The following is a 16098-nucleotide window of genomic DNA, read 5'->3' as shown; positions in this document are numbered from 1 at the left end:
TATGTTAAAATATTGTAAGTCTTTATATTAGCAAGCAAATTAAAAATAATATCACATTCTTAACATTAAAGCTCTGATAAATCTCCTTAATAAATTTATAAGTAAAACAAGTAAAAAATCTTTCATTGTACAAATAAATAACAAAATCTGCCCTTTGCTTTAATGTTAAATATATATATATATATATATATATATATATATATATATATATAAAATATATATTAAATATATATTTTTAAAAATCCCACATACACACACACACATTAACATATATAATTTCTAATATATTTTATTAAATTTAATATTTTTAATTACTAAATTATAAATAGATATTAGAAGTAATATTTAACGTTAAAAATCGCACATATAATGAGACAGAGAATATATTTACTATTTTTATATATTTCTTTAGTATTGATAAAATTTTTCAACGTGATAAGATTTCTGAGACACCGTTTACACGGATATATTAGATTCCGACCGCTGCGGTCGGACGAATACAAACGCGAACGCGAATGGCAAATGGCGGGTGACAAGGCATCGGCATCTGCGCTTAATTAATGCAACACCGGCCGCAACGATACAGCAAGGAGGAGCAACCCATGAGAATGCTGCGGGGGATCACTATGCTCAGCAACGGCGACGGAGATCGTGCTACGCGGAACGACGAAACGACGCTGCCCAAACCAGTTCAGGATGTTCAATTATGCGCGTCATCGATCCGTCTCCGAATCGATCGGTACGATTAAAAATAAAATACGTCCGGGAAATCGATTCCTTTTTTTCCGTGTAAGCATCGCGTCGATAGCGATAAATCTGTGATTGATCCTCGTGAAAGAATAAGAGTAAGAGTCAAGTGGTGATTCAGCGGTCATTTCGGAGTAATTGGTATCGTGAGAATTTTTAAGAACCCTACTATATGTACATTTTTTCTTTCATGTTAATTATAAATTAATTTAATTTACATATATATAAGAAAAAATTTTTTTATAAATTAATTTAATATAATTTAAAGATTTTTTAATTTCACCAATAAACACCTGCAGGAAAAAAACACAGTTTTTTTTATAGTTAATTACCATTTTCAAGAAACCCCATATTTTTTTAAGCAGAAATTCCGGACGCCATTTGGCATATGACACCATGGGGCATATTCTCATATGTTGCACTAATTAGTGCACTAATTAGAAAGTAGTGATAATATGACATATTTAAATAATCTTTATTGCTCATAATTGAAAATTAACCACTCAAGTTTTGGTCGGCACTGTAGCATAACTGGCACTCGTACAAGAATTCAAAATTGTATTTTTATCGCGATTATTTTATATATATTTATATTAATATTACTACAAGAAAATCTCTCATTATAAACTATTTTTTGATACTTTAATTATAATTATTTTTTAATCTTTATGTGTGTAATTCTAATTTATTATTTTATTCTTTAAAACAGTGGAGTAAAAAAAAAGACAATACTTTATATAAAATAATGATTCTCTGTTGAAATAATAATAAAACACTCGTCTCATTTGTCTACCATCAGGATTCCTCTAATTACAGTCAATCGCGATTTTTTCTACCAGAAAGGACGATTCCAATTTCACCGAATAAATAGCACATTGACGCACGCGCGCGTTATTGAGCTTCGGTATTTCGAGATACAACTACAGCTTCGATTTATTCCCCATTCATCTTTCTCCTCGTGCGGACACCCACGAGGGTTCCGTGTCTCTGTGCGGAAGCAATCCTCTGTATAGGATGCGACAACGCGGCGCCAACTAGCTTCACGCGCGCACAAAACCCAAGTTCTCGTGGTCGCTCGATTCCTGCTGCGACGACGCTTCGAGGAATGAGTGCAACCAAGCTTGGTCCTCGACTTACGTAAGTCTCGACCGTACGTATGATATCACCTCGGGACTGTCGCCACGAGGACGGCGCAAAAGGATACACTTACAATCCCGATGGATTTCTAAGAGAGCGGAAAAAAGCTCGGCGAAAAAGTACTACTATTTTGGAAAATAAACTATTTCATCTTGAGTGTGAAATGTTTTTAATGCGCTTTTCTTTCAAAATAAAGGTAATTTAATTAAATAATTAAAATCACAAAATCTAAATATTGATTTAGGACTGATTGAATATATACAGATATAAACTTTATAAAATGGAGAGCTAAATTATTCTCCTATAATATTTTATTTTAAAAATTGATGTAAATATGTAAAAAGATGTTCTAGTATCGTTCCTACGAATATTGAATTGCAAAACATAATAGGTTTATTTATTCTCCAAACTTTCCTTTCTTCAAAACAATAAAATATTTAATCTTAATTATAAGATTAATAATAATTGTAAGATAAATGTTCTTTCAAAGTAATAAAAAATAATGGAAATTTTTCTAAATGCTAACAAAAAAAATTTTAGTTTAATAAAATATAATATCATATAAGTAGACATCTAATTAAATTTTTTGCATACATATTTGGAAAATTAATATAAATATATATTTATATATAATTAATATAAATATATAAATAAAAATGTCTCTAGCTATGTTTAGAAAAGCTATATTTTTATGTAAAAAAAAGGGAGAGAAAAAAATAAGAGCAAAGAACAGATATACCTACAAATATAAAGTTATTCACCTTTCAGAAACATTTTCCTTCTTCGATTAAAGTTTCCATTAAAGTTTTCTAAAACTCTCTTATCCTTCCCTTGTAAGTTATACGAATGTAAGCGTACACGGAAGTTTAGTGGAGTTTCCACATTACTAAAGAACTATCTGTATGTACTATCTATATATGTACCACTTAGAACGCATATAGATATGAGCATAAGATCAGCGGACAGATGTGTGCTCGTCAGTTCCCTTTCCTGTCCAGGCCCAAATAGGGTAGAGAATCAAGTAACTCGGCGCCTACCAGTAACAGCAGTAAACCTACTCGTCTCTATTACAACTTGATATACCCAGCGCATACACGTGATACGTATTCGCAGTAGCAGATAGCGAGTATCACGAAGCGGCATCTCGACGAAACTCGCCGTCGTAGCTCGCAAGACAAAATGACGACGCTTGCAGTCGTTGAAACACTTTGATATGAGCAGGAACGAAAAATAATAGGCATAAAATGCAATTTAAAGAGAAAGTCTTGTATGAAAACTGAGTCTGAAATAGTGAAATATAAAACCATGAATATCTTGCAACAAATTTGATGTAGAGATTAAATGAAATAATTCTGTCTCTCCAATAAAATACAGGATACAATAACTTAATTTTAATTACTTCTTTCATTTAACTATAAATGTCTGTGTTAACAATTGTCTGCGTTAAAACAAAATAAGTATGTAATAATTATACGAAACTTTTGTATATATATTACTGCAATATATATATATTTAAAAGATATTTTTGATAGATTGTTGAAATTCCGAAAATTATTAAAAGTGAAAAAAATAGTAAATATATTAAAATATCTCATATTATTTCAAAAATTTATTTGAAGAATATTTGACATTCTTTCATACCTAAATAAAACAATCGGTACGTAGTACTTTGTTAATGTTGCTGCATATATATTTTATTATAATCAAATATATTTATTAAACACATATTATGTTATCAAATATATTTAATATTTATTATATATTATATTATCAAATTTATTTATTTTATTATATTTATTTATCTGTATTATAAAATTAATTATAATTTATAATATATATTATAAATTCTATAAATATATACTCTTTCACCCAAGTTCTCACATATCAGTTTTCATACAAGATTTCTTTTTAAATACGCGAAAATTTTTTTCCATTTTCAGTCGCATGACATTCTTAGCCTTTCATAAGTGCATAGTGTTGCCATCTAAACTACGTCAACTGTAGTATACAATGTACCGACTGCAAGTTCATCATAAGATAAAAGAAAACTTACCGACAGTGTAAAAGATGATAAAGAGGGATTTGTAATTCGCGCGCGCAATTTTCCTCCTCCTCCCACTTTCCTTTTTGCCGCCGAAATTTGCCGCCGAGATCCGCTTATTTCTTGCTTATTTCGTGTCTCTTGTATCATCTGTAAATGAAAGAAACTGAGAATATTAATTGACTGGATATAAAATGTCAAATTTCGAGAGAGATTTAACATTGTCGGGATACTACCATTGCAAAAATCGCATCGTTGAGGAATGCCTGAACGAATTCTATCCTCTTTCACCTGAGGCTCAGCGGATTTTAACGCAAACGTTACGGCAAACGTCCGACACTTTACAAAACACTCGCGACACGTTTTCGCGCCCGAAGTTCACTTTTATACGATACACTCACGAGAAATATACGGAGCGATTCGAACGTGGCTCTACGATCCGCGACTCGTTCCGCGATTTGCCGCCACGTCGAGAGAAGTGGATTGCAATTCTCGAAGTATCGACAACAGCGTGAATGCAGCGCGAATCAATCACTAGTCACTAATCTATATATTTTATAATCTAGGGATATTTTATATAAATGTCTAAGATGATAGGGAAAAAGTATTATGACATAAGAAAATGTTATGTCTACATAGAAAAATAAATAAATAACAGTTTGAGAATGTAAATTATAAAATTTGAACAAGAAATTTTGTTCATTTTATCATATACGTATGCATAATTTTCGCAATGATAATAATATAAATATATACAAGATGTTTCGTAGCATTATAACGCAGTGTAATCTCTTGTAATTTATATATTCGCTTACGTGTAGCGTTTGTAAAATGGTCGAGAATGAAATATACAAACTTTTCGAAGATCGAATTCAGACGCGGGCGCCAACTTGCGCGAGCGTGACCACGTACACCGGAAATGACGCGCTCGTAGTAGCCGATCTCCACATCACACTTGGCGCAATGGAGAACGGAGTGCCTCTGTCTCCTTGGGTGCCACCACACAAGCACAAGATACGTACATACACATATGTGAGATAACCCTCCTTCCTTCGCATTCCTGTCAGTGCCACGCAAATTGCAAATCGCCCGCGCTGCCGTGGCCGCGCCGCACCACTTGTGTGCGCGCACGTGTATACGTCAGTGTGCGTATGGGAAATTTTTCGGTTTTTGAATAAAACACACAATGGTGGTCTCGCAGGAGATGCTCTCGAGGGCGGAGGAGATTGCCGATCAGGTGAGTTTTCCAGCCCAATAACGCTATTTTCCTTCGCGTAGACTACAATCTCGTTGAGTCGAAGAGAGAGAAAACGGCACAAGTTCAATCGTTCGTTCCCCGTGGAAGAGCGAGCCGCGCTCCTGTCAACGTCATCGTTTTTCGGTATATTCCCATATTTTCGTGCATATCCGTGATTTTTCATAAATTATCTGTCGCAGCCGCGAAACGCACGACACGATTAAGCGATCGTGATACGCGTTTACTATCGTTATTCGCCAAAATTGTAGGTTATGAATTCCACAGGTGTATTCGGAAACTTTGAGCAACGTACGCGAGCTATAGAGATGAAAATGAGCTGTTTTTGCATTTTTTTTTTTTTTTACATAGATACTTTTTACATGAACAGATGCTCAACAAAATTCAATGTTTTTACACTTACATATGTTTACAATGATGACTGTGACTTTTTTCTCTCTTATCCCTCTTATCATTTATTACCATTTTATTTTATCTAGTAAGATGATCAAGCAAATTTTATTTACTTTTGATAATTATATTTTAAATATAATATTTCTTTACTTAACGTTTACCTACATAGAATCTTGTCAGACATATGGAGCATAATCCACTTTCACAGACCTACTTTTCACATATTCATATATGACAATGTAACATGTTATTCACTAGTTAGCAATTTCAAAAATTATATAGCAGAGAATTCATATTAAATAACAAACGGAAGATTTTTGATAAATGAAAATAAGCTATAAAAAAAACTGTCAGAGAAGCAGTTAATAGAAATATAATTTTTCAGATATTATGGTTTAAAGAATTTTTATATATAAAATCTCACTTTATCCATTCCTTAAAATGCCTTTATCAAGAGCCATAGTAATATTATATATAATTATTATTATTAAATTAAGTAAAAAGAAATAAGATATATTATTAAAATTATTTTTCATTGTGACAGGTAATCCGCAATGGTAAACACGTGCTTCCAACATTAGCGCGATTATGTCTCATTGCTACCTTCCTAGAGGATGGTTTACGAATGTGGTTCCAATGGAGCGAGCAACGAGAATATATGGATGCATCGTGGGGTTGTGGAAAATTTCTAGCCACTATCTTCGTCCTCATAAATCTTATTGGACAACTTGGTGGATGTGTCATGGTTATTGGTAGATGGCGAGTCAGCATAGCCTGCGGCGTGTTATTCTTCATTGTGATTCTGCAGACTATTGCATACAGCATTCTATGGGATATGCAATTCCTATTCAGGAATCTAGCGCTAATAGGAGCGCTCCTACTGGTACTGGCAGAGTCACGAGTTGAGGGTAGATCTCTCTTTGCGGGTGTGCCCAGTCTTGGTGATAACAAACCTAAGAATTTACTGCAATTGGCTGGCCGAATTCTGTTGGCATTCATGTTCATCACGCTGATTCGCTTCGAGATATCCATTTTACAAATTCTCCAAGACATTATTGGTAGCATCCTTATGATATTGGTGACAATCGGCTACAAAACTAAGCTGAGCGCGTTACTACTTGTCGTTCTATTGACTGCATTGAACTTTTATCATAATGCATGGTGGACCATTCCTGACTATAAACCACTTAGAGATTTTCTTAAATACGACTTCTTCCAGGTAAGTCTAATTTTATTAACTGTATTTATTCAGCCATATAAACAAACATCAAACTGTAATATTAATAAAATACTATAATAAAATATATAACAAATAATAACAAATATATGAAATATATTTGTTATTGAACAATTAGTATTAACTTTTTTATTTCTACAAAATTGCATATTTTATTTATGTTAAAAGTAATATTTTTGCCAAAAGTAATTTTATGATATAGAATGATCTAAAAAAAATTAATTATTTCTCACACAAGTACAAATTGTAAAAATTGAAGATGAAAAGCTAAGTTTGTCTACTCTAAATCTATAGATTCACTGCTTAATCTTGATATAATATTAGTTTCTTTATTATCTAATCTATAATTTTATATATATATATATATATATATATATATTAAAGTAATAATTTATTAGTTTATATATATACACACGTACACACTTATGTATCGATAATATATTGTTCTATTATCAAATCTATAATTTTTATATATAATTTATTAGTTCTTAACATATTTGTTTTGTTTAATTGCAGACACTTTCAGTAATTGGAGGTCTCCTGATGATAGTCTCTCTAGGTCCAGGCGGAGTATCGATGGACGAACATAAAAAAGAATGGTAGAAACGACCCTATTTATAAATGTGATGGACACGTCATCAGGTTGTTATCACGAAAGTTAAAACGAATTATTGTCTCCCATTCCTGTCCCTTTGTACGCTCAAAGAAATCTTAAACAAATCATTGTGTGTTAAATGACAAGAAACTCAGTACGTCGATACCGGCCCAATACAATCATTCTATGTAATTAATCGGTTAATCGAGATTCATATTTTAACACTGACGAAAATAATCGAAAAGAAAAGGAAAAAAAACACATGCAGATAAAGACTATATTTCAATTAATGGCATTGTACATATGACACTGCACCTAATGTGGATAATGTATTTTTTCCATATGTTTTCATTTATTTTTAATCACGAGTTGAATCGATTGCTTTGAGATTCGAGTTTTAGTCCATATATATATATGCTTCCATTGTTTCGAATTCAAGGTCAACAAATTTCCGGGAAAAAGAAATCTGTCGGAACTCTTTATTATGACTTTTTTTTAACTTAACTCTCTCTCTCTCTCTCTCTCTGATTGTAAATAAGCGTTCCATATGTGTGTTAATTATGATAAAAGAGAAAAATGAAGAGAGGAGGAGGTGTTAGTGAGAAACCAGCAGGTTAAGGGTTTATTAGTTAGCTCCAATAATAATATGTTATGCGAAAATAAACGGATCTTAAAATAGCGCGCGTCTGAGTCTCTCTGTACGTCAGCAAAACGGGAAAGTAAGAGAGAGAACGAAGGCAGGTGCAATCATATAAGTCAGTAAGCAAAGTGCAACTCTACTATACAAAATAGCTAGTGAGAGGGTAAAATTTGAAAAAGTGAAAAGATGAGAGTCAAGAATCAAGGATGTAAACGTGTGCCTGTGAGCAAAGGCACCACTATTTTGTACGGAAAACCGTTTGCCTATGTACTAAAATCGGCGATGCGTGACGAAAGATGCGATCATTGCCTACAAAGGTAAAATTGTTTTATCATATGTATAAAAGAGAAATAATCTTGATAGAAAGTCGTCTCGTCCTTGTTATTCCTTCAGTCCTGATGCGAGTGTTACTATTTGTATTGTTGAATTTTTATTTGTGACCGTCTTTAATTTATTGGCATTGCTCCCAACAAAATTATTACGTGTGTAACAATTTATATGGGTGTAATAATTTATACATTAATTACACATTTTTTTCAATTTTTTTTCTATTAGGGTGACAATTGGCATGTCAATTTATGCAATAAATATAATTGTAAATGTAACTTACATAAGTTTTATACGGAGTTATATACAATGTGTATCTTGATTAAAAAATTATATCATATTTGAATTTTACATTGTATTAGTCTATTTACAAATCTCTCTGAGGCTATTGAAAGTTTAGTGCTAAATGCAGAGTATGAAGAACTTAAGCAAATGTCATATTTTATCAACCTAAAATTCTCATTACTATAAATAGATATATTAAGATGCGGTATTTAACTGTTATAAATAGATATGTTATTTCGTTTATTTTTTTATAATAATTAAATACATTTTTATTTTATATCAAATAAAATTATAAAAAATATAATTAAAAAGAAAAAATTAAGATTTTTCTTTCTTAATTATAGATTTCTATGCATGTAAAATATAAATGTATACATAACAGTTTGAAAGATTGAAAAAGAAGAGAAAAAAAATAAAATTATAAAAAAAAATTAACTGAAAAGAGATATATAAATTGTCGAAATCTTTTTAAATTCAAATCACGCACACATATAAATTTAAATCTTCATGTATATATGTATATATATTTATATGTATATGTATATATATATTTGAATTAATTTGAAAAATGCCAAGAAGTTTTGTCAGGAATAACCTAGATAGTTGAAAGACATAATATTAAATTCGATTACATCCAATATCATAAAAATTTCAGGTTATGAACATGCCGGTATTCATTCCGTTGATTGTGAGTTTCGCTCAAAAGCAATTTATTTAGGTTAAGTTAGGGTTAGAGATTAGGTCATTGGGAACAGAAAACTGCAATGTTGTTAATGTCGAGTCTTGCGTTTTTTCGTTTAAAATGAGTGACAATGTACTAAAAAAAGGAGCAATAATTTTTACTAGCAAACCGTTTGTCTTTACTCTCAACTCGAAACACCGAACTACTCGATGTGACAATTGTTTGAAAAGGTATTGAAAAATAAGAACGAAATTGCGAGATATTTGTAGCTTTGTCGTTCTTAATTACTTTATATTAATTATTTAGGAATAAATTGTTTTTATTTTATGTACGATACAAATAAAATTGTATATGTAAGAGTACATATAAGAGTATATATACAATAGATAAGTTGTATAGATAATGTGATAAATAAATTATAAGTGCATATATTTAATGCATACTAAATATAAGTGAATATATTTAATGCATACTCTCATGTTATCTCACTAACATCCGTGATATAATTTATTACAGTGGTAAAGTATTAAAGTGCTCGGCTTGTCAATATGTATATTATTGCAACCGCAGTTGTCAAAAAGAATCATGGCCAATACATAAGGCAGAATGTTTAAATTTGAAGAAGATATTGCCAAAGATAATACCAGATGCAGCACGGCTTATGGCACGTATAATTCTAAAGCTCAATCGAGGCGGGGTTGACGAAGTAGGCTATTATACTGAAACAAATTTCAGAAAATTTAAAGACTTAATGTCACGTAAGTATTTTTTCTTACGAAACAATTTTAGAGAATATATGAATGTATGTAATCAATCTGTATTTGGATTATAGATTATTCAGATCTAAAAAAAGATGCAAAACGACTGGAGCATTTCACCACATTATGCGCAGTTTTATGCGAGTTTCTTGGAGGAGAAATAATGCCTAACATTGCAGAGTTGATGGGTATTTACGGCAGAATGTGTACTAATTGCTTTAACATATTGGATCTTAATATGAACACCATTGGAGCTGGTATTTATTTAGGAGCATCCATAATAGATCACAGTTGCAAACCCAATGCAATTGCTGTTTTCGAAGGAACTACTATCATTATCAGAACAATAATGGATCTTCCTTCTTTGGATTGGTCACAGGCAGGTATTGGTAAAGTAAAATACAAAGATTAATAGTGGTGAAATAAATTAGAAAAATGTAGTTAAGAGATTAAAGATCAAAACATTCTGAATTTAACTTTTTCGTTAATTTTATATAGATTCTTAAATATTTAATATAATTGTTTCTATTTATAATAAAAAAATTAGTGATTAAAAGTAGATTAATATAGCAAATGTTTTTTATTTCAAAATTTATTGTATAATCTTATTTTACATACAGATAAGAATATCATACATTGATTTACTCAATTCTAACAAGGACAGACGTGAAGAATTGAATAATTCATATTACTTTTGGTGTGATTGCGAAAGATGTAAGCAAGTAGAACCTATGGCTGAAGCAGCTGCATGTCCAAACTTATCATGTGATTCTCCATGTTTGATTGAAGCTGACAATTGCAAAAAATGTGGTACAAAAATATCAGAAGAATTTAAAAACACATTTCGGGAAGTCACTGATTTTACTATTCATCATTTAGAAGAAATGAAGACTATGGCTTGTATCCTTTTAATTTAAGAAAGCTAAACAATATTTAGAAATTTAGAGCAAAATATTATTTTCTCGTAAAAATCTATGCTTGATATTTATAATTATTTTTCTTAATAATAATAGATCTTGATGTCAGCAAGATATGTTTGAAAAAACAGAAGAATGTACTGCACAAGTTTAATATACAGTATATTCGTACTCTGGAAACGGCACATATTGCGGCTGTGAATCTTGAATGTTGGGAAGATGCAGAATTATATGGCAAAGAACTTATTCCAGGATATTTGTGAGTGTATCATTCATATAATCTGCATAACTATAAATTTTTTTTATTCAAAATTACTTTTTAAATATTAATATAAAAATTGTCATTATTTTATATTCTTTTTTTTCTATTTCATTTATATTAAAATATCAGAATGAATAAATAGTGTTTATATTTAACTGAGAATAATTAATATATTAGCAGTTTATCTACAATTAATGTATTAGTTATTACTTAAAAATAATTTTCCATGATTAAGAAATAAACATTACAATATTAATATTTATGTATAATTAAAGACATTATGTCTAATTTTTAGATTGTATTATGGAGAAATACATCCCTTGACAGGATTGTTATATCTCACGACTGGCAAAATACAATTGCACTTGGAAAAACCAGAAGAAGCACTTAAAGTATTAGAAATAGCAAGCGAAGTGTTAATGATAACACATGGTGATAAGCATTCCTTAGTTAGAGAAGAATTGAAACCTTTGCTCTACCAAGCTAATATGGAATCGAATAAAAATATTAATGGCATATAACGATTTTAAAATTTTATAATTTTTTTTAGTAATAAATTATTTTTTTAATACAAAAATTTGTGTGATATATTCTCTCCTCCATATTGTCTGATTTTAGTGAAATAGTGTTTTTTATTGCGTTCATGACAAATATATTTATATCATGATTGCGTGATAATAGCTATATATTTAAATTACGCGCGAGACTCGTCCAGCATTGCCAACTTTACAACATTGATGAAGAGAAACAGCTGCTGCATATGACAGACTGTCATTGACAGCTGTCTCAGAGCCGCATCTGACAGAGGTTTGCTTCATTTACGAAACTCGAAATATAACATGTGGTAATTATAATTGCACGTGATTTCTGTGATACGAGTCTCACATGAATAAGATCTTCGAGAAAATCTTTTTTATGCACCGAGACGTTCGTTACGTGAGATTTGCCAAACGAGAGATTTTCCGACGATAACATCATGAAAAAAATACACTTAGAATGTCAAGTCTTGTTCATGAACTTCGATGAGAATTAATATTTTTACTCTAACATTTCTAAATATTATAGTATAGGAATATGATATATTTCTCTATGGTGTATGTATAATGCATAGAATTTATATAACAGAATGTACATATGTATATAATATATAATTTTTATAGATTAATTGATCTATTTATTGTTATTATTACTTGATATATATATTTTAAATTATCATAATTTATTCAAATATTGCTTAATATTGCTTAATATATTGTTTTAATAATAGATATGTAATTTTTACTTGCAATTATAAAATATAATAAGGATATATTTATATTATTACATAGTATATACGTATATATATTGCATTAATTTTACTCTTTCCAGGTATCAAAGTTAATTCTTTAAACAATTGCATTTTTGAAGATTACATGATGTTTTCTGCCATTAAAAGATTAACTGGCAAATCAGATGGTATCGGCAATGTGTCTCCCAGGCCAGCCCATCAATCTATGCCGACAAATCTTCAGAAAAAATTTGCCAAAGGTGTACAATATAACAGTAAGTGTGCATGTATACGCTTTTGATATAGACTAGAGTAGAATATTAATTTTAATACAAATTTTTATTATTATTTTTAGTGAAAATAATAATAAAGGGAGACAGGAATGTAGGAAAGACATGTTTATTCTATAGACTCCAGGGGCAAAAATTTATCGAAGAGTATATACCTACGGAAGAGATACAAGTGGCTAGTATACAATGGAATTACAAAGCTACCGACGATGTGGTGAAAGTGGAGGTATGGGATGTCGTAGATCGTGGCAGACGTCGCCGGAAATTGGAAGGTCTAAAAATGGACAATACTCCGACTAGTGCAGACAACGTTATTGAAGAACCAGCTCTAGATGCCGAATTCTTGGATGTTTACAAAGGCACAAATGGCGTTATTATCGTTATGGATATCACAAAGAGTTGGACGTTTGACTATGTCCAACGAGAACTGCCAAAAATACCTAATCATATCCCCGTTATCGTTCTTGGCAATCATTGCGACATGTCGCATCACAGAACTGTCACCGCGGATCACGTGACATACTTTATAGACTCGCTACACGAAAGAACGGCACAAGTAATTAAACTAATTGCCATTGCATGTCTTACACAGTTAATGGATATCTTACCATGAATGAATTTAAACTTGCTGTGTCTTTAGAGAAATTTAATTAGAATCATTATCTATATTGGAATGATTTAAATTTACTTAATTTTAAATTTATAAATTAACTTTTTTTTGTAGGTAAGATACGCGGAATCGTCAATGCGAAACGGCTTTGGTTTAAAACTACTGCACAAATTTTTCAATCTACCATTTTTGCAATTGCAACGCGAGACGCTGCTGAAACAGCTTGAAACTAATGAGGAGGAAACACGTCTAACCATTCAAGAACTTGATCTTTTCCAAGACAGTGATGATGCCGATTATAACAAATTCCTAGATAATCTTGTGAATCGGAGAAGAGCTCTTGCTGATTCAGTATCCGCTAATAATCTAGTCTCAAATGTTCCATCATCCATGAGTAACTATCATCTTGCACCTCCTAATACGAATGTCACCGGAGAAGTCAAAAGGTCGATCTCAATGCCCGGTCCAATCGGTGGCGGAACCCCGATTCCAGTGAAAAATTTGGAGATGAAATCATTACCGAAAAAGGAGAGCGTCACAGCAAACACGTTGAATAATTTATCAAATTCTATGAAAGCTTCGCCAATTGTTACGTCACCCATTTCGCAAAATTCTGCTCTTAAAATAGAAATGGCTAAACCGGCTGAATCCACTAACGACAATAGCGAGAGAAGAGATTCGCTCAATCGTCAGCCATCACTCATGTCCAAAATATTTGGCCATAAGAAGGAAGATGAGACGGATGGAAAGCTGCCAAATGTTAAAAATCTTAGTCTAAATGCACCATTGACTAGCGTTGAAGACTTTGTGCCAGATGATGGGATGCTGGACAGATCGTTTTTGGAAGATAGTAGCCAGGTCTCGCCGCAGAAGGTACAGCAAGAAGAAGTAGATTCTGAGAGGTAAGTAAAGAGGTTCACAAATTATTAAAAATATAATACTCTTGTATTAATACTATCGTACTAAAATTCTTTTATACTCTTCGATATATATTATTACAATTATAATAAATACTATAATATTGTTAATAATATAATTCTATTATAAAGTGACACGGAGACTGCAAATCCTTTAGTAGCTGGTTACGAAGATGACTTATCATCCATTGAAGAAGTGGCTTCTCCTATACAGCCAAAATTAGCAGAAAATCCGCTGTCTAAACAAAAACATAAACTAGAACCATTATCAGGTCCGGAAATTAACACCGAGAAGCCAAATCAAATCACGAAACGTGATTCCGTTTCTTCTATAGAGCAAGAATTGCATATTTCAAATAATTATGAACCAAATGAACAACCGGACATGAATTCGGACGCTATTGATAGCTGGTTACGGCGCGATTCCAAGTGGCGGCAGAGTCCTGAAGGAGGTGAAGACGTGAGCAGTACCAGTACAAGGAAAGATAGATTAGAATTGAGTGATAAGAGCTTGGATGTTAGCATGACAAGCTCTAATGTTCACCTGGAACTGCTTGATGATACTAGCATGCGTCAAATAAACTCCAATGCCAGCAGTCCGGTGATGAAGGAAAGAAAGAAACATAAAGAGAAGGTAATTATCTTGTACAGCTTGTAAAAGATTTTTGATATTTTTATATTAGGATATATTTTTTCTAGTTTTACTATTATTTTAATTAATATAGACTTATTTTCTATGGATTTTTCTTTATATGCATGTATGTGTGTATGAATATATATTGTTCTAGGGGGATGAGAAGGAAAAAAGGAAAAAGAAGAAAGCAAAAGACAAGGATAAGGATAAGGAAAAAACAGAGAAAACTGAAAAGAAAAAGAAACGCTCATCGCACCGATCAAGAGACGAGAACAAAGAACGAGACGAACTAGAGGAGTTTTTAAACGGCTCAACCACAAGAATCGGTGTTGACGTTGCTTATGAGGCGATTTAGCATTCCAACAAAATTATCGGTAATGTTTTTTGAAAGCTACGTGCATTTTCCAAATAAAGAAAAAAGGAAACTTTGCTCCATGTGAGAGACTCCTTGATGTTAATGTATATTACGCTATCGAAAACAAAGGAACAAACTTATTATTGCAAAAGTGCAAAAAAAAAAATATGTTTTAGATTGCAATTAATCTATAAAAACATATATTTATTTTCCACAAACCTAGTCGTATGTGCGCTTTTGGACTGTATTAGCTCGCATTTTAACCGGGCTCGGTTTGCCGAAGATTGTGGTTTTATGGAAGATGTTTTAACAATTAAGTCACTCATTTATATTGCATTTCTGATCTTAGATTTTTGACAATTTTTAACAAATATTTGAAAAATTTAAATCACAAAGTTTCTTATATGAATGAGTATAATATCTCTTTTATCCAATATAATAAAGTGATATAACAATTATGTGACATTGCAATAGCATACTTATAAATTTATTTAATTATATTTTAATTTTCTATGTGTTTTTTGTATCAAGATTTTATATATATTTATCGTTAATATCACACATACATTTATGACTCCATTTTTAACTAGTATATGCTGTTCTTGTTAAACATAATTAATTTTTTAAAAAAAAGTTATCTCTATATAAGAAAGTATTATGTTAATGTTTTATTTTTTCATAACAGTGTATAACATTGTGCAATCATTACAGCTTTATGTTAATAAATGTATATAAACAAACTGAATCTC

General features: G+C 31.2%; 3 protein-coding genes across 6 annotated transcripts; all 3 read left to right on the top strand.

The window, feature by feature from the left end:
• Positions 1–4867: 4867 nt before the first annotated feature.
• Positions 4868–8219, top strand: Surf4 (Surfeit locus protein 4). The gene is made up of 3 exons (XM_072909354.1): positions 4868–5162; positions 6118–6792; positions 7327–8219. The coding sequence occupies exons 1-3, from the start codon at positions 5112–5114 to the stop codon at positions 7411–7413; spliced, it is 813 nt and encodes a 270-aa protein (XP_072765455.1). The 5' UTR covers positions 4868–5111; the 3' UTR covers positions 7414–8219.
• Positions 8220–8222: 3 nt separating this feature from the next.
• On the top strand, positions 8223–11827 carry Smyd3 (SET and MYND domain containing, class 3). 2 transcript variants are annotated; one of them, XM_072909350.1, is made up of 7 exons: positions 8223–8362; positions 9313–9569; positions 9856–10097; positions 10172–10476; positions 10718–10997; positions 11111–11273; positions 11572–11827. In XM_072909350.1, exons 2-7 carry the CDS (start codon positions 9460–9462, stop codon positions 11795–11797), a joined length of 1326 nt encoding a protein of 441 aa, XP_072765451.1. In that variant the 5' UTR covers positions 8223–8362; positions 9313–9459; the 3' UTR covers positions 11798–11827. The 2 variants fall into 2 exon arrangements, with proteins under 2 accessions (XP_072765451.1, XP_072765450.1); XM_072909349.1 differs by lacking the exon at positions 9313–9569 and having other exon boundaries at positions 8226–8362; positions 11572–11826.
• A 175-nt stretch (positions 11828–12002) lies between these two features.
• LOC140675200 (rab-like protein 6) lies at positions 12003–15953 on the top strand. Of its 3 annotated transcripts, none has more exons than XM_072909396.1 (6): positions 12003–12083; positions 12645–12818; positions 12899–13389; positions 13558–14345; positions 14493–14994; positions 15149–15953. In XM_072909396.1, exons 2-6 carry the CDS (start codon positions 12689–12691, stop codon positions 15347–15349), a joined length of 2112 nt encoding a protein of 703 aa, XP_072765497.1. In that variant the 5' UTR covers positions 12003–12083; positions 12645–12688; the 3' UTR covers positions 15350–15953. The 3 variants fall into 3 exon arrangements, with proteins under 3 accessions (XP_072765497.1, XP_072765496.1, XP_072765495.1); XM_072909395.1 differs by having other exon boundaries at positions 12025–12120; XM_072909394.1 differs by having other exon boundaries at positions 12046–12370.
• The last annotated feature ends 145 nt before the right edge of the window (positions 15954–16098 follow it).

Source organism: Anoplolepis gracilipes, chromosome 17, assembly GCF_047496725.1.
Source record: "Anoplolepis gracilipes chromosome 17, ASM4749672v1, whole genome shotgun sequence".
NCBI lineage: Eukaryota > Metazoa > Arthropoda > Insecta > Hymenoptera > Formicidae > Anoplolepis > Anoplolepis gracilipes.
The sequence above is the reverse complement of the archived record's forward strand: the minus strand, read 5'-3'. Positions and strand labels throughout refer to the sequence as shown.

What these genes read in the sequence shown, in the direction of transcription:
- Surf4 (XM_072909354.1), top strand. Translation starts at nt 5,112, where the DNA reads ATGGTGGTCTCGCAGGAGATGCTCTCGAGGGCGGAGGAGATTGCCGAT. An exon ending in CGGAGGAGATTGCCGATCAG is followed by an intron (nt 5,163 to 6,117) that starts GTGAGTTTTCCA and finishes TCATTGTGACAG; the next exon opens with GTAATCCGCAATGGTAAACA. An exon ending in TTAAATACGACTTCTTCCAG is followed by an intron (nt 6,793 to 7,326) that starts GTAAGTCTAATT and finishes GTTTAATTGCAG; the next exon opens with ACACTTTCAGTAATTGGAGG.
- Smyd3 (XM_072909349.1), top strand. Translation starts at nt 8,232, where the DNA reads ATGAGAGTCAAGAATCAAGGATGTAAACGTGTGCCTGTGAGCAAAGGC. An exon ending in ATTTAAAGACTTAATGTCAC is followed by an intron (nt 10,098 to 10,171) that starts GTAAGTATTTTT and finishes TTTGGATTATAG; the next exon opens with ATTATTCAGATCTAAAAAAA. An exon ending in AGAAATGAAGACTATGGCTT is followed by an intron (nt 10,998 to 11,110) that starts GTATCCTTTTAA and finishes TAATAATAATAG; the next exon opens with ATCTTGATGTCAGCAAGATA.
- LOC140675200 (XM_072909396.1), top strand. Translation starts at nt 12,689, where the DNA reads ATGATGTTTTCTGCCATTAAAAGATTAACTGGCAAATCAGATGGTATC. An exon ending in TACACGAAAGAACGGCACAA is followed by an intron (nt 13,390 to 13,557) that starts GTAATTAAACTA and finishes TTTTTTTTGTAG; the next exon opens with GTAAGATACGCGGAATCGTC. An exon ending in GAAGAAGTAGATTCTGAGAG is followed by an intron (nt 14,346 to 14,492) that starts GTAAGTAAAGAG and finishes TCTATTATAAAG; the next exon opens with TGACACGGAGACTGCAAATC.